The 22,422-nt window shown below is 32.6% G+C and overlaps 1 protein-coding gene across 1 annotated transcript in view; it reads right to left on the bottom strand.

The window, feature by feature from the left end:
• The window catches only part of LOC148273767 (venom dipeptidyl peptidase 4), an 84,331-nt gene that overhangs the window by 29,653 nt on the left and 32,256 nt on the right, over window positions 1–22,422 (bottom strand). Inside the window, exons 6-8 of the mRNA XM_088238223.1 lie at window positions 19,255–19,445; window positions 11,569–11,738; window positions 7,821–8,039 (exon numbers count right to left, since the gene is read on the bottom strand). Coding sequence (XP_088094349.1) covers window positions 7,821–8,039; window positions 11,569–11,738; window positions 19,255–19,445 — 580 coding nt within the window. The remainder of the gene's footprint in view (window positions 1–7,820; window positions 8,040–11,568; window positions 11,739–19,254; window positions 19,446–22,422) is intronic.

Below are 22,422 nucleotides of genomic sequence, written 5' to 3'. Positions count from 1 at the left end.
CAGACAAATTAGAAGTATTCATGGTAGTCACAATCCTCAGCATTGAGGGACCGACTTGGAAGAAGATGTGAAATGAAGAGGGTGTAATTTGTATTATGGGAGTAAATTTAATCAATAATTTCTAATCTTAGGTAATTTTTCTTTTAAATTTTATGTTCGTAATAATGTGAGAGTATCAATATGTTTCCTTTTTGGGTGATACCGTGTGTGTTGGATTTGTTCCGACGTTTCAGCTACCATTTCAGGAACCATCTTCAGGGTAAACTGAGTGTGTTTGTAGAAAAAAGTGTGTGTTTAACTACTAGTAATTTGTACCGTGTCGCAGTCAGCAGTAGGTACATTTCTATTCATTTTTGTAGTATGTAGTGCTAGGAACCAAGTTGAGTTTAATTTAAGCCCGTCGTATTTGTTTATGTTATTTGGGTGTCTGTGTATTTCAATTGGCTTAATGCAAAATTTTCGGTTCAAATGCGAAAAAATGTCCGGTGTCTATAAAGTATTCCGCTATTGCAGATTTGTCAGGATGCCCAAGTTTACGCGTTTTTTTTTTGTTCGTCAATCCTTTTCATTGCTGTGCGCCCGTTTCTGTTATACGTATGTATCTGCGACATTTGTAAAAGCAATGAGAATTAACCTTAATTAACCAAGAACTTCAGACTGATGTAAAATATTTTCCTCTAATTTAATACTAGCGGGCTGAATTTATGCGGCGAGAAGGTCGCATCTAGCAACCTCGGATACAAGGCGAGGTACGGCCTCTTGCCTTGTATTCTGGGGATGCAAATTTCTCCGCGGTAAAGTATATCGAGGGTAGTAGGAGTTATGCGCGCTTCGGAACTTATCCGCACCCGAGAGCTCCCTTATACTTGATGAGTTCAGAGAAAAATAAGACCCGAGGAATACAGATGCTGCCATGGTAAAGTCTCCTTTGAATTCGGCGCATTTAACCGAATATTTTCGGGTGAATAAATTTAATTTAGTTTTATTTCTTATCAAACCTTACCTCCGCTTGGATGGAGGTGAAGCGGGGTTCGAGAAAATGATCCTTATTCGTTCTTTCCCCAAGTTCCCAAGTTGCTCGAGACGACGGCACATTTTCTAAAGTTTCGTTTAAGAAGAAGCTCTTTACTCTACGACCCATTAAAACAAATCCCGACGTAAACGGTACGGTTCATAGAAAAAAAAGATTTTTCCATCCAGTTCTGTCTGCATATTTTCATAACTTCTCAGCACTTACATTATAATTCCAATATCTGTTTTGTGAAGACACAATGCTTCTTATTTTTAGAAATAATTTTTAATGCTTTTTTCTACTTCAGAATTAGTTACATGGAAGAAAAAAAAAGTTAAATAACTGACGCTATCGTCAAAATGGTCAAAATCAGATTAGCAACATTTTTCTATTTTCTGGAAAACGTTACAATTAGTTAAGCAATATTAATATTTAAAATGGTTTTAAGTTTCTGTAGTCAAACATTTTACCAAATGTCATTAACCCTTTCAGCCCGGGTGTTCATTCAATAGACACGACATTTTAAATTTATTTACTCGTGTAACTACAGAAACGAAAAAGCGGCGAGTTTATTTTTTTATTACTGGTATCCCTAAATACATCTGTATTTTTTTGTGCTTATTTAAGTAAGCGTCATTACACGGAGAAGTTATCTTTTTTATTTTGACAGCTGGTTTCTAGGTGATTTTTTGGTTTTGTAACAAATTCGTGTCGTCCTTTTAAATAATGTTCATGTAATATTCAACTAATTTGATCGAATAAGTATACACTGTAAGATAACAACACATGTTACATTAAATTTTTACATTCATTATCAGTTTAAGATCATAAAGTATAAAAGATAAAAAATTTCTAATTTAGCAAAAAAATTGAATGGTTCATTTAGTAAGTACATATAACGACATATTTTTCTATCCATACTAATCAATTCGGGTTTGAAAAGCATAACTTATCTAAAAATCGCAATTTACATATTGATTCAAAATTTCTCGTCGTTACGACTAACCGTTGAAAAGTTTATTTTTTACCGATAAAGTCAAGCCAAGTAATAATTATACGTGCTATTTTTTTCCCGAGTAAACGCGTATTTCGGCAATGAGGAATTCCAGCCCAACCCGGAATTAAATTTTAAAAGTGTTTTTGTGTACACGTGAATATTTAAAAATTTTGGAGTAGGATGAAATATCTCAAAAACGCACGCAAAAATAAATAAAAACTGTTAAAAATAGTATTCAGTGTAAAATCGTAAATAATGACGTCACTCCTTATATCTACGTGTAGTATTCCCGGTTTCCGCTTTAAGGCCCCCGCACCTTGTAAGAAACGTTTTGACCATAAAAAAAAAAAATAAAAAAATTCATTATACTCTTTTTTCAACGAGAGATTATGTCAACTTTCTAGGTTTTTCTAAATCGAAACGTTCGTAAACACAACCACAACGTGAAAGCAATAAGGCCAACCGTTTCATGACGTCACTACTGAAAAGTGACACACTGATTACAGTCATTTGGCGCGGTATTTGATAAATGTAACTTTAAAAAATCATATGTTTGTAAATAACGCACAAAAAATTTTTTTTTTTCTTAGTTAAATAATATTCTAATAGAAAAAAAATTAATTAGAAAACAGTGGAATTCCTCATTTTCAAAGACTGACAAAGAAAAATTGACAAAACTAGCTTTTTATCTTTTACGTTGTCTGTTCAATATGTTCTAGCGTTTTCTGATAATTATTGTATATAGGATATCGATTGGTTTAGGTGACTTCCTCTATCAGCGAGTTCAAATAAGCTTGTTTATTGTTTGTTGTAGCAAAGCTGAAGTTGGCTAAGTTGTGTACCATACAGTAAAGAGGCGCGCAGTTGGAATGGAGAAAATACGCTGAAATAATGCCAGGAATAGTTTGAAGAGAAATTATAACATGTTTCTGTGCAAAGGAGTTTTGTGGAAAACGATATTTTATACGTCTGTCTACGTTTACGTGTACGTATAGGAAAACAGATAAACCACGAGTTGTGGAACTAACGTGCATGATAATATGTACGTGGCTTCCGGATACTGCAGTTCAGAATAGGCTTTGGACAATATCATTAGGGACTTCCAAGGTTCAACAAATCAAAAATTAGATTGAAAACCATTTATTAGATATAGTTTTTATTTGCAGAATTTCGTTTTAGGATTTTAATATAAAATCCAAACACTTGGTATTTTTGCCCAATATTTTTTTTTTTTTTTTGAAATCCTACGATTTCTGTATAAAAAACATTTTTTATATTTATCTTCATGAATATTAATCATGAACTTTTTTGCTCATACAAATTTAAAATACACATTTAATCATGATATTCGCAACCACAATACACGAAACACAACAAATCTTCATATATCTAAATTTCGCTCAACGAAGTTCTGTGTAATTAATATAATTTCTGTACCTGGGAAGTATGTTTGCTATGGATGGAATGACTGTGAAAGAGTGAACGGAGCACTTAAATCAACCATGGCAAATAAATGTTAGTCGCAAGAGGCAAAATTAGCAGTTCACAACGGAGTCCTGATCCCGACCCTGATGTATGGGAGCGAAGAATGGACTTGGAAAAACAGGGATGAAAGTAGGCTGAATGCTGTCGAAATGCGATCTCTCGGGCGAACGTGTGGTAAAACTATGTACGATAGATGCACAAATGTTGAGATCCGTACCTTATGTAAGGATGAGACAAGTATTATCGACAAAATCAAGAAAGGAGCTCTGCGCTGGTTTGGACATGTAGAACGAATGGACAGCGAAAGAACGGCTAAGAATATTTACAATGCGAATGTTGATGGATGCAGAAATAGAAGTAGACCGAAAAGACATGGCATGACCAAATCCAACAAATATTTGAAGATAGACATGTCAAAAGTCGAAATAATCGGCGCGCGTGCATGAGAAGATGTATGAATGTAGAAGAAGCGAGATCTGTATGCAAAGATAGAGTGATGTGGCGTTCTATCCTCTCAGCCTACCCTTACGGGGAAACGGCGTGATGGTTTGTTGTTGTTGTTGTTGTTGTTGTTGTTAAGTTCTGCTAAAAATCTGTTGAAAATATTGTCCGTTCCTGATTTTATAAACTGCCTGATGACTAAATAACGAAAAGTCGAATGGTAAATCTAAAAGTGTTGCAATTGAAAAATATAACTTAGCTATTTTTTTTATGATAAGCATTTGAGCGATCACAATGAACAATTGTAAACTTGCTTAAGTTATAGCAGCCATAAATCAACGCGTGTGTAATCTCTAAGTCAACGCTCGTGTCGGTTTGTTTTTTGTTTTCCTCGTAAATAAATACAGTTCATTGGCGAAAAATCGGCGTTTACTATAAAAAATAATACAATATATTGCATTTGCAAAATAGTAATGAATATCTAATACAAAAAAGTGAAAACTAAATTACAATTACTATGGCGACTACTTTTCTTGACAATTGCTATGCCATCTATCTTTGATAGATGGCTTGCCAATAGCCGGCTAAATTCAATGAATAACATGATAAATAATCAATAAATAAATAAAAATAGCAGTTTTGAAATATTTTCCATATTTTACCGGGGAAATTCAAATATGTGATTGCGCAGCAGGATTATACGTAGCAAAACGTAAATATTTTGACATTTAATATTAGGTGTTCACGGATGTTCCATTGTGATCGCGAATACCATAAACAACCATAGTCAGAAATTGTTATCACGTCGCTTATTAGCACGTCGATAGTTATTTGTGTTTGAGCTACTGAAAGTATAATATCTCGTTCATGTATTATATGTTGTATTAATAATAGAAAAGGGATATTTATCTATATTAATGTGTTTTTACCGAAACTAATGTGTATTTACCTATACATATTGATATGTATTTACTAACATTATTTTTTTCAACATTCACATGTATTTACCTATATGATTCTGTATTTGTATTTTTGAATGTGTATTTAGCTATATTTGTGTGCATTTACCTATAAAAATATTTTTATTTACTATGAATCGGGTTGTGGTTCCGTGGAAGTGTTGTAAACTCACGGATCAATAGTCCGGGGTTTAAATCCCTCGCTACCACAATTCCACTATTATTTTTACAGCATAAGTTATTTACAAGTTAGTGGTTTACTTTTAAGCGATGATCTGAAATATTTGAGTAAATACTAAAGATTCCAGTGGGCACATATTTGTTTTGATTAAAAACGTATAGCTATATTATCAAACACAAACACAAGAGTTAGTCTCTTTTTTGGAGAGTTACAGTAATAACATTTACTAGATGTGTAAAAGTAGATATGTATAGAATTTTTTAAAAACATGTACCTTTTATGAAATTTATTAATAAAAAATTAAAAAAATATCAAAGGCATATTAACAAAAAATATTTTTATCTCAAGTTTTCATTTTAAATTAATTTACAATTCGTCTTATACCTTCAGTATTTCAAATTTCCGCCAACGATACTTTTACAAAGTTATATTTCAAGACTCAATTTTTTTTTTCTAAATACTTTTGATTTTCATTCTTTTGAATTTAGTTTATGACATAACCCTATTACCATACCATATATGGTCTCTCACTTCTGTTCAATGTACTTCATAGTCCTAACGCTCCTATATAATTGCGTGAAAAATTTCAACGCTTATCAGTTCTGGGTTTCCCTCTTCGTTCTAATTCTCAAGGCACTCTCTTAATACCCATCCACAATTCCTCTTTCTTCTCTAATTCATATAAAGTCCATGCGGCTTGACTGTGGGATCATCTCCCACCCACCATCAAAGATGTTACTACATTACCTCTGTTTAAATCACGTCTGAAAAAACATTTCCTTTCTCTTCCTTAATCTCTCCTCTTTTCCTTTATCCTCTTTCCTCTTTCCTCTTTTTTCCTTTTTCCCATTGAGTAATAGTTTTGATTTAAGGTAATTTATAAACAAATACCTTTATTTCTATTTTTATAAACTTTTAGCTTTTTAATCTTTTTTTTCTATTGAATATGTTCTGTAACTTGAATTATAAAAATAAAACTTTTATTTTATTGTTTGGTTGGAAGAAATTGCCATTTGGTAATAAGCCCGCCAATGTACAAATAACATTATGTACAAAAAGTTAAATAAACAAATAAAAATAAATAAATGTTCATATTTTTTTGCACACCAAGAAGTCGAAAATACATATTAAAAAGTCAAGTTTTTCGGATAGATTTTTGACACTTTATTGCTTCGACCTCAGAAAACTTATCTGAAAATTTCATTCGTGAATAATAATTATATTAGAATACTCAATATATTTACATTTAAATGTATGTATAGTATGCATACATGAATCCCAAATAACTAATTCGGTTTGAGCCAAGAGCCAAAACTGGCTAAAGGGGGGCAATAAAGGGCAAGAAGGGGGCACAAATGATCTTAGGGAGGCAAGAATTGATTTAAAGGAAACAAAGGCCGAGATAGGGTGGAAGAAGCAATCGTAAAAATCGGCATAATCGGGTGAGGATCGGCAGAGATATACCCAGGAGTAAATAGCACATCGGGAAGTTAAGTGTCAGCCTAAAGGAGCAAGGAGATATTGTGATGATCGTAATGGTGACCCAGTTTTACCATATTTGGACAGTATCAGATTTTTTATTTGGGTGAAAAATGGGACATGAGCGGTATTTGCATAGTTTTATAATTGTTAATTATTCTCTTACGAAATTCTTTTTTTTAAAACTTTTTCAAAATCTACTTCCACATATTGTATTTCTAAGCTTCAGTATTGGAGAAGACGGTAATGCAATTCTGGTAGTAACAACCATCAAACCAAACTGTGATGGGCTGACAGTTCCTTATGAAACCTACTCGATAAGCATTCGACCAAGCATAACTTAAATTATTTATTGTTTCAGTATTTACTTTGTGGCAAAACATTTTTCATTTATTATTTATTTACATACGAAAAAATTTTTTAGCCAGTCTGCAAGCATTTGGACATACTCAAAAATTGTTGAATTAACTGCCTGGTAAAAGAAGAAGCATAAAAGTTGGAAAATTGTTTTCATGCGTTGCCTAGTAGGTGATTTGGTTAAGCCGGATGAATCTCACCCACGTGATAAAGGTTTCAGCTCTTTACTTCACAAAAGTCAACAGATGGAAGAGCTGAGAAAATGTGGATGTTCAAACATGGTCAGAATGGTGAATGTTACACAGTGTGTAAAGTGGCTACTTAAACCAGCCAATAAGAGGTCATAAGCCCTGCAAATACCTAGACTACCATATTTCCTTCTCAAAAATGTTTTCCCTCTCTGTTGAAATAAATTTAAACACTTTGTAATTATTTACCGCATACGAGTTTAGTATAATAACACCACTAGTTTTATTCCGAATTACCTGTCATCAGGTGTGGTAATAGTGGATTTCGAGGTTACTATCTCATCATCAGCACTTATACATATAAATCTTCCCAATTTTCAACCCAACAGCTATTAAACTAAGTTGATAATCTGAAGTTCCTAACTATTCTTAACTAAGTCTGGATTACAGACTGGTCTAGCAACGTCTATTAGACCGTCCAATATTACCTCCCTTTTCTCATTCAGGAGAGGACAACGCCATAACATGTGTTCGAACGCCGCAAACGCACTTTAAATCATAAACAATGTCAAACGAATGGAATCGAGTTTACCCCTGAATTCTTGGTGGACTGAAATCGTTTTAATTGCGTGTTGATTCAGATATCAGCGCCTTTTTCGAACTTTCGCCCCTTTAAGTCAATCTACCCTTTTGAGACCGATAAATTTGGTTAATTTGGTACCTTATTGCAGGCGCTGGTGATGACGCTGCAGACGATCAGCACGCTACTGTTCTGGCGTCGGTTGAGCCACAAGGCCGCCAGCTCCGTGTCGGACGCCCATGTCACGGTGCCCAGGATGGGCTCCGCCCCCAGCTCGGCCGGCGCCTCCAGCGTCACCATCGCGCCGCCCTCCGCCAGGTTGCTCACCCGCAGGGCCACCGTGGGGTTCGTGCGTCCTGCCTGCAAAAACATACGATGCATCTAGACCTCAAAGTTCTAAAATAGAGGGACGACTGCTTGGAAAAAAAATCACAGAATATCTTAACATTTTTTTTATTTAGTTTTTTTTCATGAAATGATGCTAAAAAAATCCAAAGAATAATAATAATATCATAAAGTGAAAAATAAATATACATTAGAAAACATCCCGATAATAATAAATATTGAAGCATAAATATAAATTAGAAACATAAATAGTAAAAATTGAAGCACTTATATGGTAAATTTGTTTTAAATTTGTCGTGGTTTGACAGAATAATGTGCTGCTGCGGTGGTTGGTGTGTGGTTCAGTGATTGTGTAGGTGATTTTGCATAAACCCGTATCAACAAATCTTCTGGGTCTTCCAAAATGTTTTGTTCTCTGCCACCTTTTTGTTTATAACCTTGGTGTTGTTATGAAATATATGTTTCAAGTGTACACATATAGTTTAGAAATGTTAATAATTATTTTATGGTTTAGTGTGGGTACAAGTTGTTGGCCTCACGGTGTAATAGTCAGCGCATTTTTAATTTAATGTTTTTAATTTCTCTTTTCTTTTCTTTAAAAAAAAAAAAGTAGTTTCTTACGTTTAACTAAATCTTTATTCTTATCCTTCACTAAACTTAATCTTTATTATTACTTAAATTGATTTAACACTCTTATTTTATATAATTTATGAAAGATGGTGGAGTTCTATAATTGATAATATATATAGAGAACGTTAGTTATGCTTACTTAAAAAATGTATGTATTCTTGTTGAACTTCTAAATAAATCAAAAAAATTAAAAAATCAAAAAATGCCTACCATGCAAGAGGTCTCGGGTTCGATTCCCGACATAGTTGATATGAAATATTATTTAAAGAGGTGTTTTTACACTAGAATATTTCATAGTCCTTGGACTGGTACCTAAAGCGTAAGACTGATCACATTACCTTCATGTAACAAAAATGATCAAGATACGCTGCGATTGGTGTACCGATGCAGTGCCCTATGTATCATTCGGTGCGGAAAGGGAATGATGATGATGATGATGATGACAAGTTAATATTAGGACATTTATATATTATAGTGTGTGTACTATTTTAAGATCAAATAAAATAAAAACAGAAAAAAAGCAAAGTTTTTAGAAATTACATAAGTAAATTACAAATCACGTTAAAAAAATCGAAATCGTCTACGATTTGCTTTCTGTTGATGGTATCTACTATTACTTGCAATCAGGCTCTAGTCATAATACTCCAGGGGAAAGTTAAATTAAATGGCATGTCACTGTAAGTGCTGTAGACAGGTAGCCAGGTACAGCAGGCGGTAGACAGTATGCAGATACACATAGAGCAGACAATGCACTCGGCGCCGAGTACAGCTAGCGGTGGAGAGATATGGACGACAAGTGGAGGGGTATAGATGAGTGTTGTGCAGAGAACAGGCTCTGGGTATAAATAATAAACGGCAGCGAGCGTCACTGCTCGCTTCCGCTCCGCAACAGCTTCCCACTCGCGCTATAAATAGGTTCAGGTTCACTAGGGGCAACAGGTGCATTCATGGAGCCTCCGTATTGTACCCTGTTCTGCCTCTGCCTCGGGGCGAATCCCGAAAAGGAAATCAAGAACTGGGAAAACAAAACAGCGTGATTGCTTTACGTATTCGATACAGCCTTACCGGGAAATTCATCGAACCCCGAAAATTGAACTTTAAAATTTTTATTCGAAGCTGAAATTTATGTTTCTGTAAATGAAATACTTGTTTTAAGGTCGATTGCATCGAAAAAAGTTATGCTAAAAGAGTTTTAAGTAAAATAATTAATAATAATTATTAGGAACATTATTTTTTCCTTTAATCAATAATCAAACAAACTTCCAATATAGTTCTTTATACGATGTTCCACTGTAATCGTCACCCTATTAAACCTATTAAGCTTACCCCTCCCTCCATCTCCTCTACTTTTTTCATTAATTCTCAAACAACAAAATATTTTCATAATTTAAGTGTATGTTTGTCCTAATCAGTGCATGTGTTTATTAAAATGCATGTTGTGTTGGTTTTATATTTTTGTGCAACAACTATGGTGAAGGTGCACAGTGGGTTTTGCATGTTGGTTTGCATGTTGGTTTAATTTGTGTCCTGACGAAGATACGGGTACTTCTCGAAACCGGTAAACATAGAAAAGCCGGTAAGTGGTTATATATATTAAGTATTTAATAATATTTAATTTAGGAAGATTATTTAATTTATTCCAAAGAAATTTTTGCGTTCTTATGATTTACGCAAATATTTCAATATTAGGGTCATTTACAACAAGTTGTAATAATTCGTGAGACCGCAAAACTAGCCACGGGACCACAACTCGATTCATCGACAACAACCACAACAGTTGTGTATCTCTTTACAAGATGGATATATCTATCTTTTATCTCTTTTATGGATTAGTACAAACATATTATTACGGTTATTATAAGAATGTCCGATAAATCCGTCCTCTTGTTATTCTTAGATTAATTATCCACATACCGTGTGCATACAAGAAAAAGTGGCGAGGTCAATTGCATGCAATTTTGAGATTTTTACACCAAGCATGTGTGCGATATGTTATATTTAACTCAAAATTTAACCAAGTCTACTTATATCTCAAAGTTTTTTTACAAAATTGATCATTATTGTATATTGATCTATCAACATGGAAATGAAAAACTGGAAATATTGACAAAATCAAAGCACTTTCATACCAACCACAAAACATTGCGTATACTTTTATTTTTGGATTTTTATTCTATTACAAAACATGTTATTATAATTTAATTCATTTAATATTATTTATTGTTTCAGCATTTACTTTGTGGAAACACATTTTGAATTTATTTCAATAAAAATACTTTGTAAATATACCACACAAGAGTTTAATACATTAAAACACGACTAGTTTCGGGTAAAATGTAAGTAAAATGCATCACCCCTGCTATCAATATTACATATGATAAAAAAAAACCACCCCCTCCACCTCACATTGCCTTTCCCTTTCCGCCCGACCCGATCAGTACCCAATTATTAATCTGTTTATGTATTTTAGTTTACTTTATATTTACACCTGAGGATGGGTAATACTGATTACCCGAAACTAGTCGTGTTTCAATGTATTAAACTCTTGTGTGGTAAATTTACAAAATGTTTTATTTAAATAATTCATTTTACTATGCGTTTTTTATTATTTATATTTATGAATATGTAAACGAGTGTAATTTTGAATGAACAAATAAATAAATAAATGTAAAGGAAAAGATGCTTAAAATTTAAAGTACACTAAATAGCAAAACAATTAGTTTATGACGATGTAAAAACTTCAATCTTGATTCGCAAACAAACAAGAATTCTGACTTGGCTATTTTTTCTTGTACGCTCACGATGTAGGTATATATTTTTTGTTAATATTCAAAGAAACTGTCGTTCTTTTTTAATACTTCTGTCCAACTTTTTATTCATAGGATTGAGGTTTTGTAAATGTGTATTTTCTCACCTTTGGATATTTGAGAGGCCACATTTTAGGATATTGATCCTCGATAGATCCTGGGAGCCCATACGTAAAATAAACTACTTCATCCACGTTAGTATCATTGAAGGAAGCCAGCGCCAAAAAGTTCTTCTGCGGTGAGAACCAAAGTGCCGAACCAGAACCAAACACTTCCTCTGAAAACACATTTTTATAAATTTTATGAAGGTTTCATAATTTTGTTACATAACCAACTGGAATGTATTTTTATAGAGAAATTATTGATGGGTATTTTAAAAATGAGACTATATGAGATAGAAATATAAAACTCTATGCTTTATTGAGCTAATGCCATCGCATTGGCTGGTTAACCTCTTCACTTAAGACACTATAACATTTTCCGTTCATTTGAATGAATTATTGATAAAACTGATTTTTAAAAATTAAATGCATAAATTTTATCAATAACATCATCTTAATTTTATCATGAACAGCACATATGTATATTACGATACAAGGCAAAGACAAAAACAAATTGCGGACAGATATACTAAAATTTTCTGACACCTTAACTTTATAAATTATTAAGTATGGAGATATCAGTTAGCAAAACAAATAACGTCTCATCCATTATTGGATAGCTAAAAGGACTTAAAAGGAAGCCGAGGAATATATCTCGTGCGTCAGACTATAATTATACGCATTGAACATCTTTTATTTTTTTCTCTTTTCTTTTAATGTCTATTTTAAAAAAAATTCATTTCCCTTTTTATTATTTTATTTTTTTCATATAAAACTAAAATCTTAATTTACGACAGCATTTTCTAAAAATACACTTGACTCCGGAACGTGCCTATGGGCCAGTGGAGTGGTTACATCCATAAAAATGTTAATGGCATAATCTTTTTTTTAAAATAGTGACATTCGCGTTTAATCAAATTTCAACCAAATCACCTAAATCCTTTTGTATTACCATATTGTATTCTGCCTTTATACAGTGGGCGTCGTGGAAAAGAAGAAAAGGGCCAATGTATTCAGAAGCAACTAGGATGTTTGAAGATTTCGTGGTGTACCTTGATTAACAAGAGGAATCGTATTTTGCTGAGCTGCTTCTCACTAAACGCCTTAGATAGCTAGATGCAAAGAAACGTTCATCTCATAGGAAGCAAAAGAAAATGTCAATTTGTTTCACTTCCTCGATTTAATTTTGTATTCCATCGTGCAGGAATGTTTTTATGTGTTTTTAGAATTTTCATATTTCTGTTCATTCTGCCGCTCATTTTCGCTATATATGTATTTTCTGGCTTAGCGGAATTTTAGTTTTATCGAAGCCTCATCGGTCCCATCAAATTCGATTAAACGGGACTGTAGTGCACTGTAGTATACAAAATGTGAATTCAGTAAACTTTACGCATCTTTGAATTTATTTTTGGTTATTGGATAATTGATGGCATTGGAAGCAAAGATAGCAAACTCCCTTGAAACTTGAAACATAACAAAAACTGATACACTAATGCCAAAGAGAGTCTTTATGTTAGAAATGTTATTTTCACTGCACTTAAACTTTATAAAACGAATAAAATTACCTGGTCCAAGAAGAAGTATAGAAATTGAAAAAATAATATTTTCAGGCGTTGCCTAGTATGTAGGTGAAATAATTCAATTAGATGAATCTCACCCGCATAAATAAAGATTTCAGCTCTTTAACTTCACAAACATCAACAGATGAAAGAATTGAAGGAATATAGATGTTCAAATATAGACAGAATGGTGAATGTTACACAGTGTGTAAAGTGGCCACTAGGTCATAAGCTCTGTAGATGCCTAGACTTCTATATTACCTTCTCTTAAATGTTCTTCACCTCTGTTGTAATATGTTAATATAAACAGCTCCCCAGGGAGTTGAATCCAGTCCTAGTCTACAAAAATTTGGACAAACTCAAAATATTGTTAATAAATTAGATTTAATAGAAACACGAATTCAAAAAACTTTCCAAATATTTGTATGGCACGGCCATTTTGAAAATTTAAATTTCAAGCCTGTCATTAGTCGAATAAAATGACTGATGGGATATTGCTGTTTGCTTACAAACACTATTTTCAAACCATCAGAAGTATGATTTTAAACTATATTTGCAACTTAACATATGATTTTTATAAAAATAAAGTTGATAAACTATAGAATGACATCATAACCAAAAAAAATATTTTTTGTTTGTAGGTACTTTTATATGGATTTTTTTTATTATTATTTCACAAGATAAAATATCCATGGAGTTAGAATAAAGGGATAATTCTATTTTAAGGTAAAGAATATATTTTCTGGGTTAGCTGGTTTTGACAGTGAGGAGATTAAAAAATTCAGACATGACATGAGATTTTCACACGTCATCATAACCAATACTATAGTATAGACATATGGAATATTTCAATAAAGCTTTTACAGTCTTTCTGTACTAAGATATCATTAATATCATCTTATTCACCCCTAATTGTGTATTATAGCACTTCAGCGCACATGTATAGTTTATTACATGATATTGAATGATCATTATTTTATTTATAATATATATAAACGACATCACAAATATAATAAAACACTGCAAACTACAATTATTTGCCGATGATACATTAATCTATATAGCGGGAGAAAATTATACAGAGACTTTACAAAAATTAAACGAGGACTTAAACAGAATATCTGAGTGGCTCAAAATTAATAAACTTCAGCTTAATGTTGGAAAAACAAAATACATGGAGAGGAAGAAAAAAGCCAAACCCAAGGATGAATGTACTTATTGATAATGAAACCATAGAAAAGGTTAATGAAATGAAATATTTGGGGATAATACTTGATTCAAAATTGACATTAAATGCAAATTTTGAACACGTTAATAAAAAAATATAAAAAAAAATATTTTTCCTTAGTAGATTGAGAAATAAATTAAATAAAGATACTGCAGAACTAATTTACAAAACAATCATTCATCCACATAAAGATTACTGCTCAACAATATTATTTTTAGCAAACGAAGGAAATTTAAATAAACTAGAAATTTTACAAAATAAAGCGATGAGAATAGTTCTTAAGAAAAATAAATATAGCAATGTAAAAAAAATGAGAGATGAACTAAAATGGTTATCTGTAAGAAGGAGACTTAAATTTAATATGTTGATATTTATACATACATTTTTTCACGATAAATTACCAAAATATTTTAAGGATAAAGTTGTCTTAAACAAAAATTGTCATGAATATGCTACTAGACAAAAGGATAAAATAAGACTACCATTATTGAAAAGAGCTGAGTCGCAAAATTGTTTGATGTATAAGGGTTTAAAAATTTATGATGAGATGCCTGAATGTATGAAGAATGAAAAGTGTCTGAAAGAATTTAAAAATAAATGTATAAGTTACTGTAAGGAAATGTAAATATATATAGATGATGTAAATGTACATAATAGTTTTAATATAAGCTAACTTAAGAAATAAATAAATAAAAAAAATTAAAAAAATATTTCTATTCCTGGAGTTCAGTAATATAATTGTGAAAAAAGACCTTTGTAAATAAACATTATGTATTTCACCTTAGCGGGAATCAAAATTTATTGAAAACTCATTCATGTAGCGAAACGTCCTAATAATGAAATCTCCTTAAGACAAACAAACAGGTGAAGTATGATTTTTATTTTACAACTAATCCATCCTTATGAATTGGTATTTTTTTTATGTATCTGGGTAGATAAATAATACAGTTATGTGTGAAATAGAAAAAGAACTTCGGACCCGTATCTCATACATCTAGTCTACTCTAAAGCTATCACAATCGTATTCCGTCCTCAAAAGAGTCATTGACACATTTCTTAAATTGGAAGAGGAGGTCCTAGCAGAATGCTCTTACGAGTTAACACCAAAAATACGTACGAATTCCGCTCAGAGAAATTTCTCTTTTGTGGCCCCAAGAGTGTTCAATGTCCTGGATAAACATGTTAAGTTATCCAAAACGAAAACAATTTTCAGGAGAAGTGTACAAGTTTGAATTTTGTCTAAGGGAAGAGACTATTGTAAGAGACTGCTGCGAGATATTGCATAGATTTACATACTATTTTAAGCGTGTTGTCCAGATGTTTATTGAAACATACTCTTATGTAATAATTTTTAATTTTAGTTTATGCTATTATTTAATTACGTACATGCTACCACTTTCGTTTTCGTTTCGTTTTCGTTATCCTAACTCAACACAGGGCTCTTGGACTCATAGAGTTAGGAATACGTTATTATTATTCCTTTGTAATATGTATGTATTTGCATGAATAAATAAATAAAAATACTACTGCTACCATCACGCCATTTCCCCGTAGGGGTAGGCAGAGAGAATGGACCGCCACACACGTCTATCCTGGCATACAATCCTAGCCTCTTCCACATTCATACATCTTGTCATACATGCCCTTCGGTTCTGCTTGCTTTTGACATGACCAGACTTAACATTTTGGTTTATCTGATCATGCCACGTCTTCCTTGGTCGTCCTCGTCTCACGTTGCCGTTCATTTTCGCCATATTTACTTGTTTTATCATTCTTTTGTCATCTATTCGTTCCACGTGACCAAACCATCTCAGAGACCCTTTCTTAATCTTATACTCGACTCAGATTTACACTCTCGCCTGATTTCATTATTCGTAACCCTGTCATACATTGATTTCCCACACATTCGTTGTTCACTCAGCTTTCATCCTTCCTCTGCCAGTTCCATGTTTCACTACCATACATAAGTGTTGGGACTAAAACTCCGTTGTGCACTGCCAATTTAGCTTCGATTGAAATAAAAATAAATAAAACAAATTTTCACTACATACATACAAACGAACAATCTGTAACTCTTGTGTTCTATTCTGAATACTATAGGAATAGGCTAAAGGAAGCCAGTGTTGGTTCTAAAGATTTACAAGCAGTACTAAAACTACCTTCATTGTATGACCGTAGAGAAATGTTTATTTTCATGTTGCTGTATAAAATGGTCAACTCTGTAATTGTACAATTATTCAGGTTTCATTTGCTACAAAGACACAAGGCAACAAATGTTACTTCAGAAAGAAAACCAAAGCCAAACCAACGTCAGTTGCAAAAAAGTTTTCAATAAGTGCTGGTAAATTGGTAATCAATTTGCGAGTATTGTTGAAATGTCTCACAAATCAAATGTCTCGTAAATTAAAACACCAAATTGCTCACTTATTCGTCCTCTTTTCGAATATGCATCCTTGATCTGGTCTCCCTTCTATGTGGGCCGGATAAATCATATCGAATCGGTGCAACATCGTTTGCTAAGAAAAGTAACATGGATGATTGGCCTCAAAAGGGGAGACTACACTTACGAAGAAATGAAGTCGATGTTAAAAATCTCAAGTCTACAAAAACGTAGAAATAACATTGACTCCATATTTATGTTTAATTTACTGAATGGCTTAATTGATGTACCATCGTTACTGGAACAAGTGGCATTCAACGTTCCAATCCGCTGGTTGCGAAATAATAATGTGCTGTTCCTTGATCAACACAGTACAAATTATGGCTTGCATGCACCAATGTTCCGATTGTGTCGTATTGTAAATTCGAGACAAGATCTGGACTTTTTTGGTGTAAGTCCTCATAGATTTAAAAATCACTAAGATAGACCGAATCTTGTCTTGAGGTAGTAATTTTTATTTTTTTGTCCTATCTTTAATTTTATTAAGTTGTATTTTATTTTATTAGTACCTGTATTTATTATAAGATATTGTATATACCATCGTTAGAATGGACTGCATAAGTCCGTCAATTAATTAAATAAATAAACAAATAACTTTTTACCTTTAATTTAGAATGTTTACAACCATGTTTTCTCCTCATACACAAGTATAATAAATATATTGTATCTCATCATAAATATATTCATAAACTACTACTACCACTAAGCACTTTCTGTGGTTATTCGTGTAATAATGTGGAACTTAAGCTCTACGGGAAATTGGATAAAAAAAAATGTGTTCTTGCGCGCGATAAAAATTAAAGTATCGAATTGTACCGCAAAGTTTCTTTTAAAATGTAAGAAAAAATAATAAAAAATATTTAATAAAATCGCACAACTTTGAACAACGTCACTGGTTCATATGAACCAACCAATGATATAAGAGCTGTGAAGGATATCCGGTTTGTTTACCGTAAACGAAGTAATCGGAAGAACTGACAGATAAAAACTTCTGACGTCCCACGAGGAATTATTTCAGAAATACATTTTTTTTTAAATCAAAGCGCTGATTATACAATATATAAAAATATAAAATAATAATTTTTGGGTTAGTTTAATAGTCTTTTAACAAATAAATAAAAAAGACAACGATCTTCCTCATTTGGAATTTAAGTGAAAACACTTTGTTTTTGGGCCTATATTATTTGTTTTATTAATAAAAATAAATGATAGGTGGTTAGAAACGGGATGGTTTTTTTTTTGTTTATTCTCAAATGTAAAAATATTTTATAAAAAGTATAATATTGTTAAGTGTCTTCGGCACGGGTAACCCCAGTGAGGTCACATTATTTTTATTATTAATCATACTTTACAATGGGAATTTTTTTTTAATGTGAATAAACTGTATAATATTTCATTTGATTGGTTTATTTATACCACTTTCAAAAACCAAGGTATATAGATATATTTAATTTTGTGTTTTTTTGTATTTCATGAAAAAAAAGTCGTGTACAATAAAAAAAAGTTTCCCACAGCAAATATAAGCATTTGTACGAATAGATATGATTTAATGGGGTTGATGGTGGCTGTTAGATGGCCAACACATGTGTTAATTTAATTTTTTTATATATATTTTTAGTTTTTTACTGATTTAAATTTTAAGATCCTCAAGACTTTTTAATTTGTTTTAACTATGAATTTTTATTTTGTTATTACATCTTTTACTTTATTTTAAAATATGTTTTTTTTCTCTTTCTACTCGGTAATTTGCTATGTTTTTTTTTTTGAAAATGCTTTTTGACATATTTATATATTTTAATGGTTTTGACTATCAACAATATTTTGAGTTTGTCCAAATTTTTTTAGACAAGGACTGGATTCAACTCCCTGGGGAGCTGTTTATATTAACATATTACAACAGAGATGAAGAACATTTAAAAGAAGGTAATATGGAAGTCTAGGCATCTACAGGGCTTAAATAAAGGTTTCAGCTTTTTAACTTCACAAACATCAACAGATGAAAGAATTGAAGGAATATAGATGTTCAAATATGGGCAGAATGGTGAATGTTACACAGTGTGTAAAGCGGCCACTTAAACCAGCCATTGACAGGTCATAAGCCCTGTAGATGCCTAGACTTCCATATAACCTTCTCTTAAATGTTCTTCATCTCTGTTGTAATGGGTTTAGACTTCAACTTTACTATGTTTTTACTACAATTTTACTATGTTTTTACTACATTTTTACTATGTTTTTACTTCATTTTTCACCATGTTTTACTTCATTTTTTACTTTGTTTTTCACTTTGTCCTGTATCTTTATAACTGTTTCTATATATAGATTACTGTTTTTTTATATTTTTTTTTGACCGTCTTAGAACGGGGTAAATAATCTTAGTTAGGCAGTCGAAGCAATTTTGTGTATGCAATGTAATGATAATAAATAAATAAATAATAATAATAATGGGGAAATAATTCTGGTGTTACCTTCGTAGACCCAATCGGGCACGCCGTTGTAGATGACTCCTGGAACCCCATCGTGCGTGACGCGCAAGTCAACTGCCGCCATATCTGCCTTGTAGTAGACATCATTGTCCAGCACGTAGGCCAGAGAATGACCTTCTCCGCTGAAGGCGCAGTACTGGAGGCGGCGGTGCTGAGCTATATCCACCGTCTCACTGAAACACAACGCTCACCCAATTATCGTCTTTCATTTTCGTGTCAGTTGGTATACCTGATAAGTCCGTGTCCGCTTGGATGAAAAATAAAATAGCTGTGTGTAAAATGAACCAGAATCCTTCACCAGTTTTCGACTCGATGGCTAAATACATGAACTCTCGGGTTAAAATCCTGTAAAGGAAAATCAAAGTGTTTCAAAGGATTGAAGATTGGCTTGTTCATCAAAGTTGCTAGAGGTGAAATATTGATTTGAAACGTGATTAAACATCGTAATATTTCACTCTTTCTGGGCTTTTATTTTCGAACAGGGCCCGAGAAGTATGACCGCACTAATTTGGAACTAACGCACTGACCATTGAAAGCCCCAACCACTTTTTTTTTCTTATTCTTAGAAGGGGGATCAGTGCTATTCGAGCTCCTGACGTCACTGCGACCTGTGAAGATCTATTGTGATGGGTCCCCGTAAATAGAGCTCGCCCTCTAAGCCCAGGTCTATAAAGAGCCTGGCTACTGTCTGGAAGGCAAGAGTTGACATTATGCTAAATCTCCCCCTCAAAGCCCAAATCCGTAATGTATCGGGCTATTAGGTAGGGGTGAGCTCTTTAATATCGTCAGGTTTGACCAGTCGTCCCCCGAGAATGAGGCTCATTTTATGATGTAAAGCATTACATTCACATATAATGTGTATGGGTGTTTCATTCTAGCAAGATGTTTGTTTAATATACAGTGCCCTTAAAGGGCTCTAGTGATAATCCTCACTTGATTTCAGCTGAGATTTATTAGGTCGAAGGCAAACCTTTGCGAGTACCCTTTTATCAGTTCCCTACCTAGATCTTTTTAAAGGTCTGATGCGGGTAAAGGTAATTTGATGATGATGATGACACCAAATTCACTTCCCTCTCTCAAATGCACATATTACGTGCTTCTGGAATACTTTTTTTCAGCAGAAAGGTGCTAAGGCTACCAGATTACAGAAAACTCCTTCGGTCAGCTTTTCTCGTTCGGCAACCAGCAACTTTTCCTCGTATGTGGGCACTGCCAAGGAGACTTATGTCCTCAGATACGGTGCGGGGTATGTGGTGGGCAAGCTGTGTATGGGGTTCTTATTGGTACCTTGAGAATAACTTTTATGATGCCTTTTTGTACTTTAATAATTTGTTTAAGATGTTTAGCTGCAGCGGATCCCCATCCTATTAGTCTATATTCTAAATGAGATTGGCAAAATTTACATAGTATTATTTTCATGATTGCAACACCAGGTTTACTAGTATGGAAAGGCTAGCTGGTTCTAGATATTGCAATAAATATGGCAAAAGGACACTGCCATACATTGTTTTGCTATATTTAGTTATAAAGGTGCTTAACTTGCTTTGTTTCTTTGTTGTTCTCAACATGTGTTATTTTTTTTAATGTTAATATTATTTATGTCCCGAATTGAGTTGTTGTAATTCCTAGGAATGTAGTTCAACGTATTATACTTGTGAAATACTTCGTGTTATATGATTTATAAAAAAAAAATAAAAAAAATACAGTATACCTAAAATATTTAACATGTTACCAAACAATATTAAACATACTGAGTTAAATACAGGAGTGAGACGTTTGCTCAAATTATGGTTAGCAGAAAAAAGTTTATTGTACTAGTGATGGTTTTTTAATTTTTGAAAATGTAATAGGTATGTAATATGTAATATTTTTCAGGTAAAATATTATTAACGTAGGTTAAGTATGAATAATCGAAGCAATTTATAAGAACCTGCTGACGAGTTGTATGTATGCAACTCAGCAGGACTTTAATTTAAGACTATTATTATATTTTTGAAAAAAAAAAAAAAACAAAAATATCATTTTTTCTTATTTTCTTCGTTTCTAAAGTATTGAAAAATACATTAGCTTTATGAATTTGTTAGCCTTATTAATAAAGGTGTCCCACCTTAAGTTCTCATCTATTTCAAGACCAAGATATTTAACAGTTTTGGAGTATCCTATGGTAAGATAGTTGTATTCACACTATTAAAGAAAAACAGTTCCCTCTTTCCATGAATAGAGAAATATCACATACTACGAATATCGATAAAAATATATAAAATGGATTAAGAATAATTAATTATACTTTCAAAATCAATATAGATATTGTGAAAAAATGTTTTCATACAAAAAAAAATTAAAGATATTTTTAAATATAGAAAAGATAGAAAAACGCGACATGTTTGGCCTTGATAGTTGTGACGTCAAGATTCGTGGTAATGTTCTAAACAAATTTGAATGATCAGGAACAAATAAACATGAATCGTGACGTATTAGGGGCGTGGCCAATGGAATGACTGTTTTTGCGGAATTTAAAAATTTTTAAAAAAATGTTACTAGTAAGTAACAATTTTTTTTTTTTACTGGACAGTACTTCAGACATTTTTACTTTAAAAATGTATTTCCCTATTATGACAAAACAAACCAATTAATCATAATCACGCCCGATTTCGGCAACGATCGTGAGACGCCCGAATGCTTCCGGACATAATCGTATTGCGGTGTGAACTTCCAACTTGTGTTGAACTATGAAATGATTTCGGTCATCGTGTTTGTATTGGTCGCTACGCCGCGCCAAGACAAATAACTTGTACTCTAATATTTGCCTTCGATATTTAAACTAATAACTATTGGGATAGGTCGGTACTGTTTAAATTAACCTGTGTATTGTTGTCGTAGGTCAACATTTACGGGCGTAAATCATCGTCATTTTTTAGTAACGCGGACCCGCCCGTTGTGCAGTTGCCCCTTAATTTAAAAGAATTAAAAATGTTGTTTTTAGACATTTGATGATTTTAAGTCTTCAGAATCCCAAACATTTTTTAAATTATGTTTTAATCATAGTGTATTTTAAATTGTGATAATGCAGTAAAGAAAAAGGTCAAGCAGTTTTAACTTAAATTATTTAAATCGTGTACTAGTTGATGAGAAAAAATATTATGTGTAGCC

The sequence above is a fragment of the Micrasema longulum genome, unplaced genomic scaffold (genome assembly GCF_059751315.1).
Source record: "Micrasema longulum isolate JH-2025_06_02 unplaced genomic scaffold, ASM5975131v1 h1tg001842l, whole genome shotgun sequence".
Taxonomy (NCBI): Eukaryota; Metazoa; Arthropoda; class Insecta; order Trichoptera; family Brachycentridae; genus Micrasema; species Micrasema longulum.
Note: the sequence above shows the minus strand (reverse complement) of the source record. Positions and strands in the feature narration are given on the sequence as shown.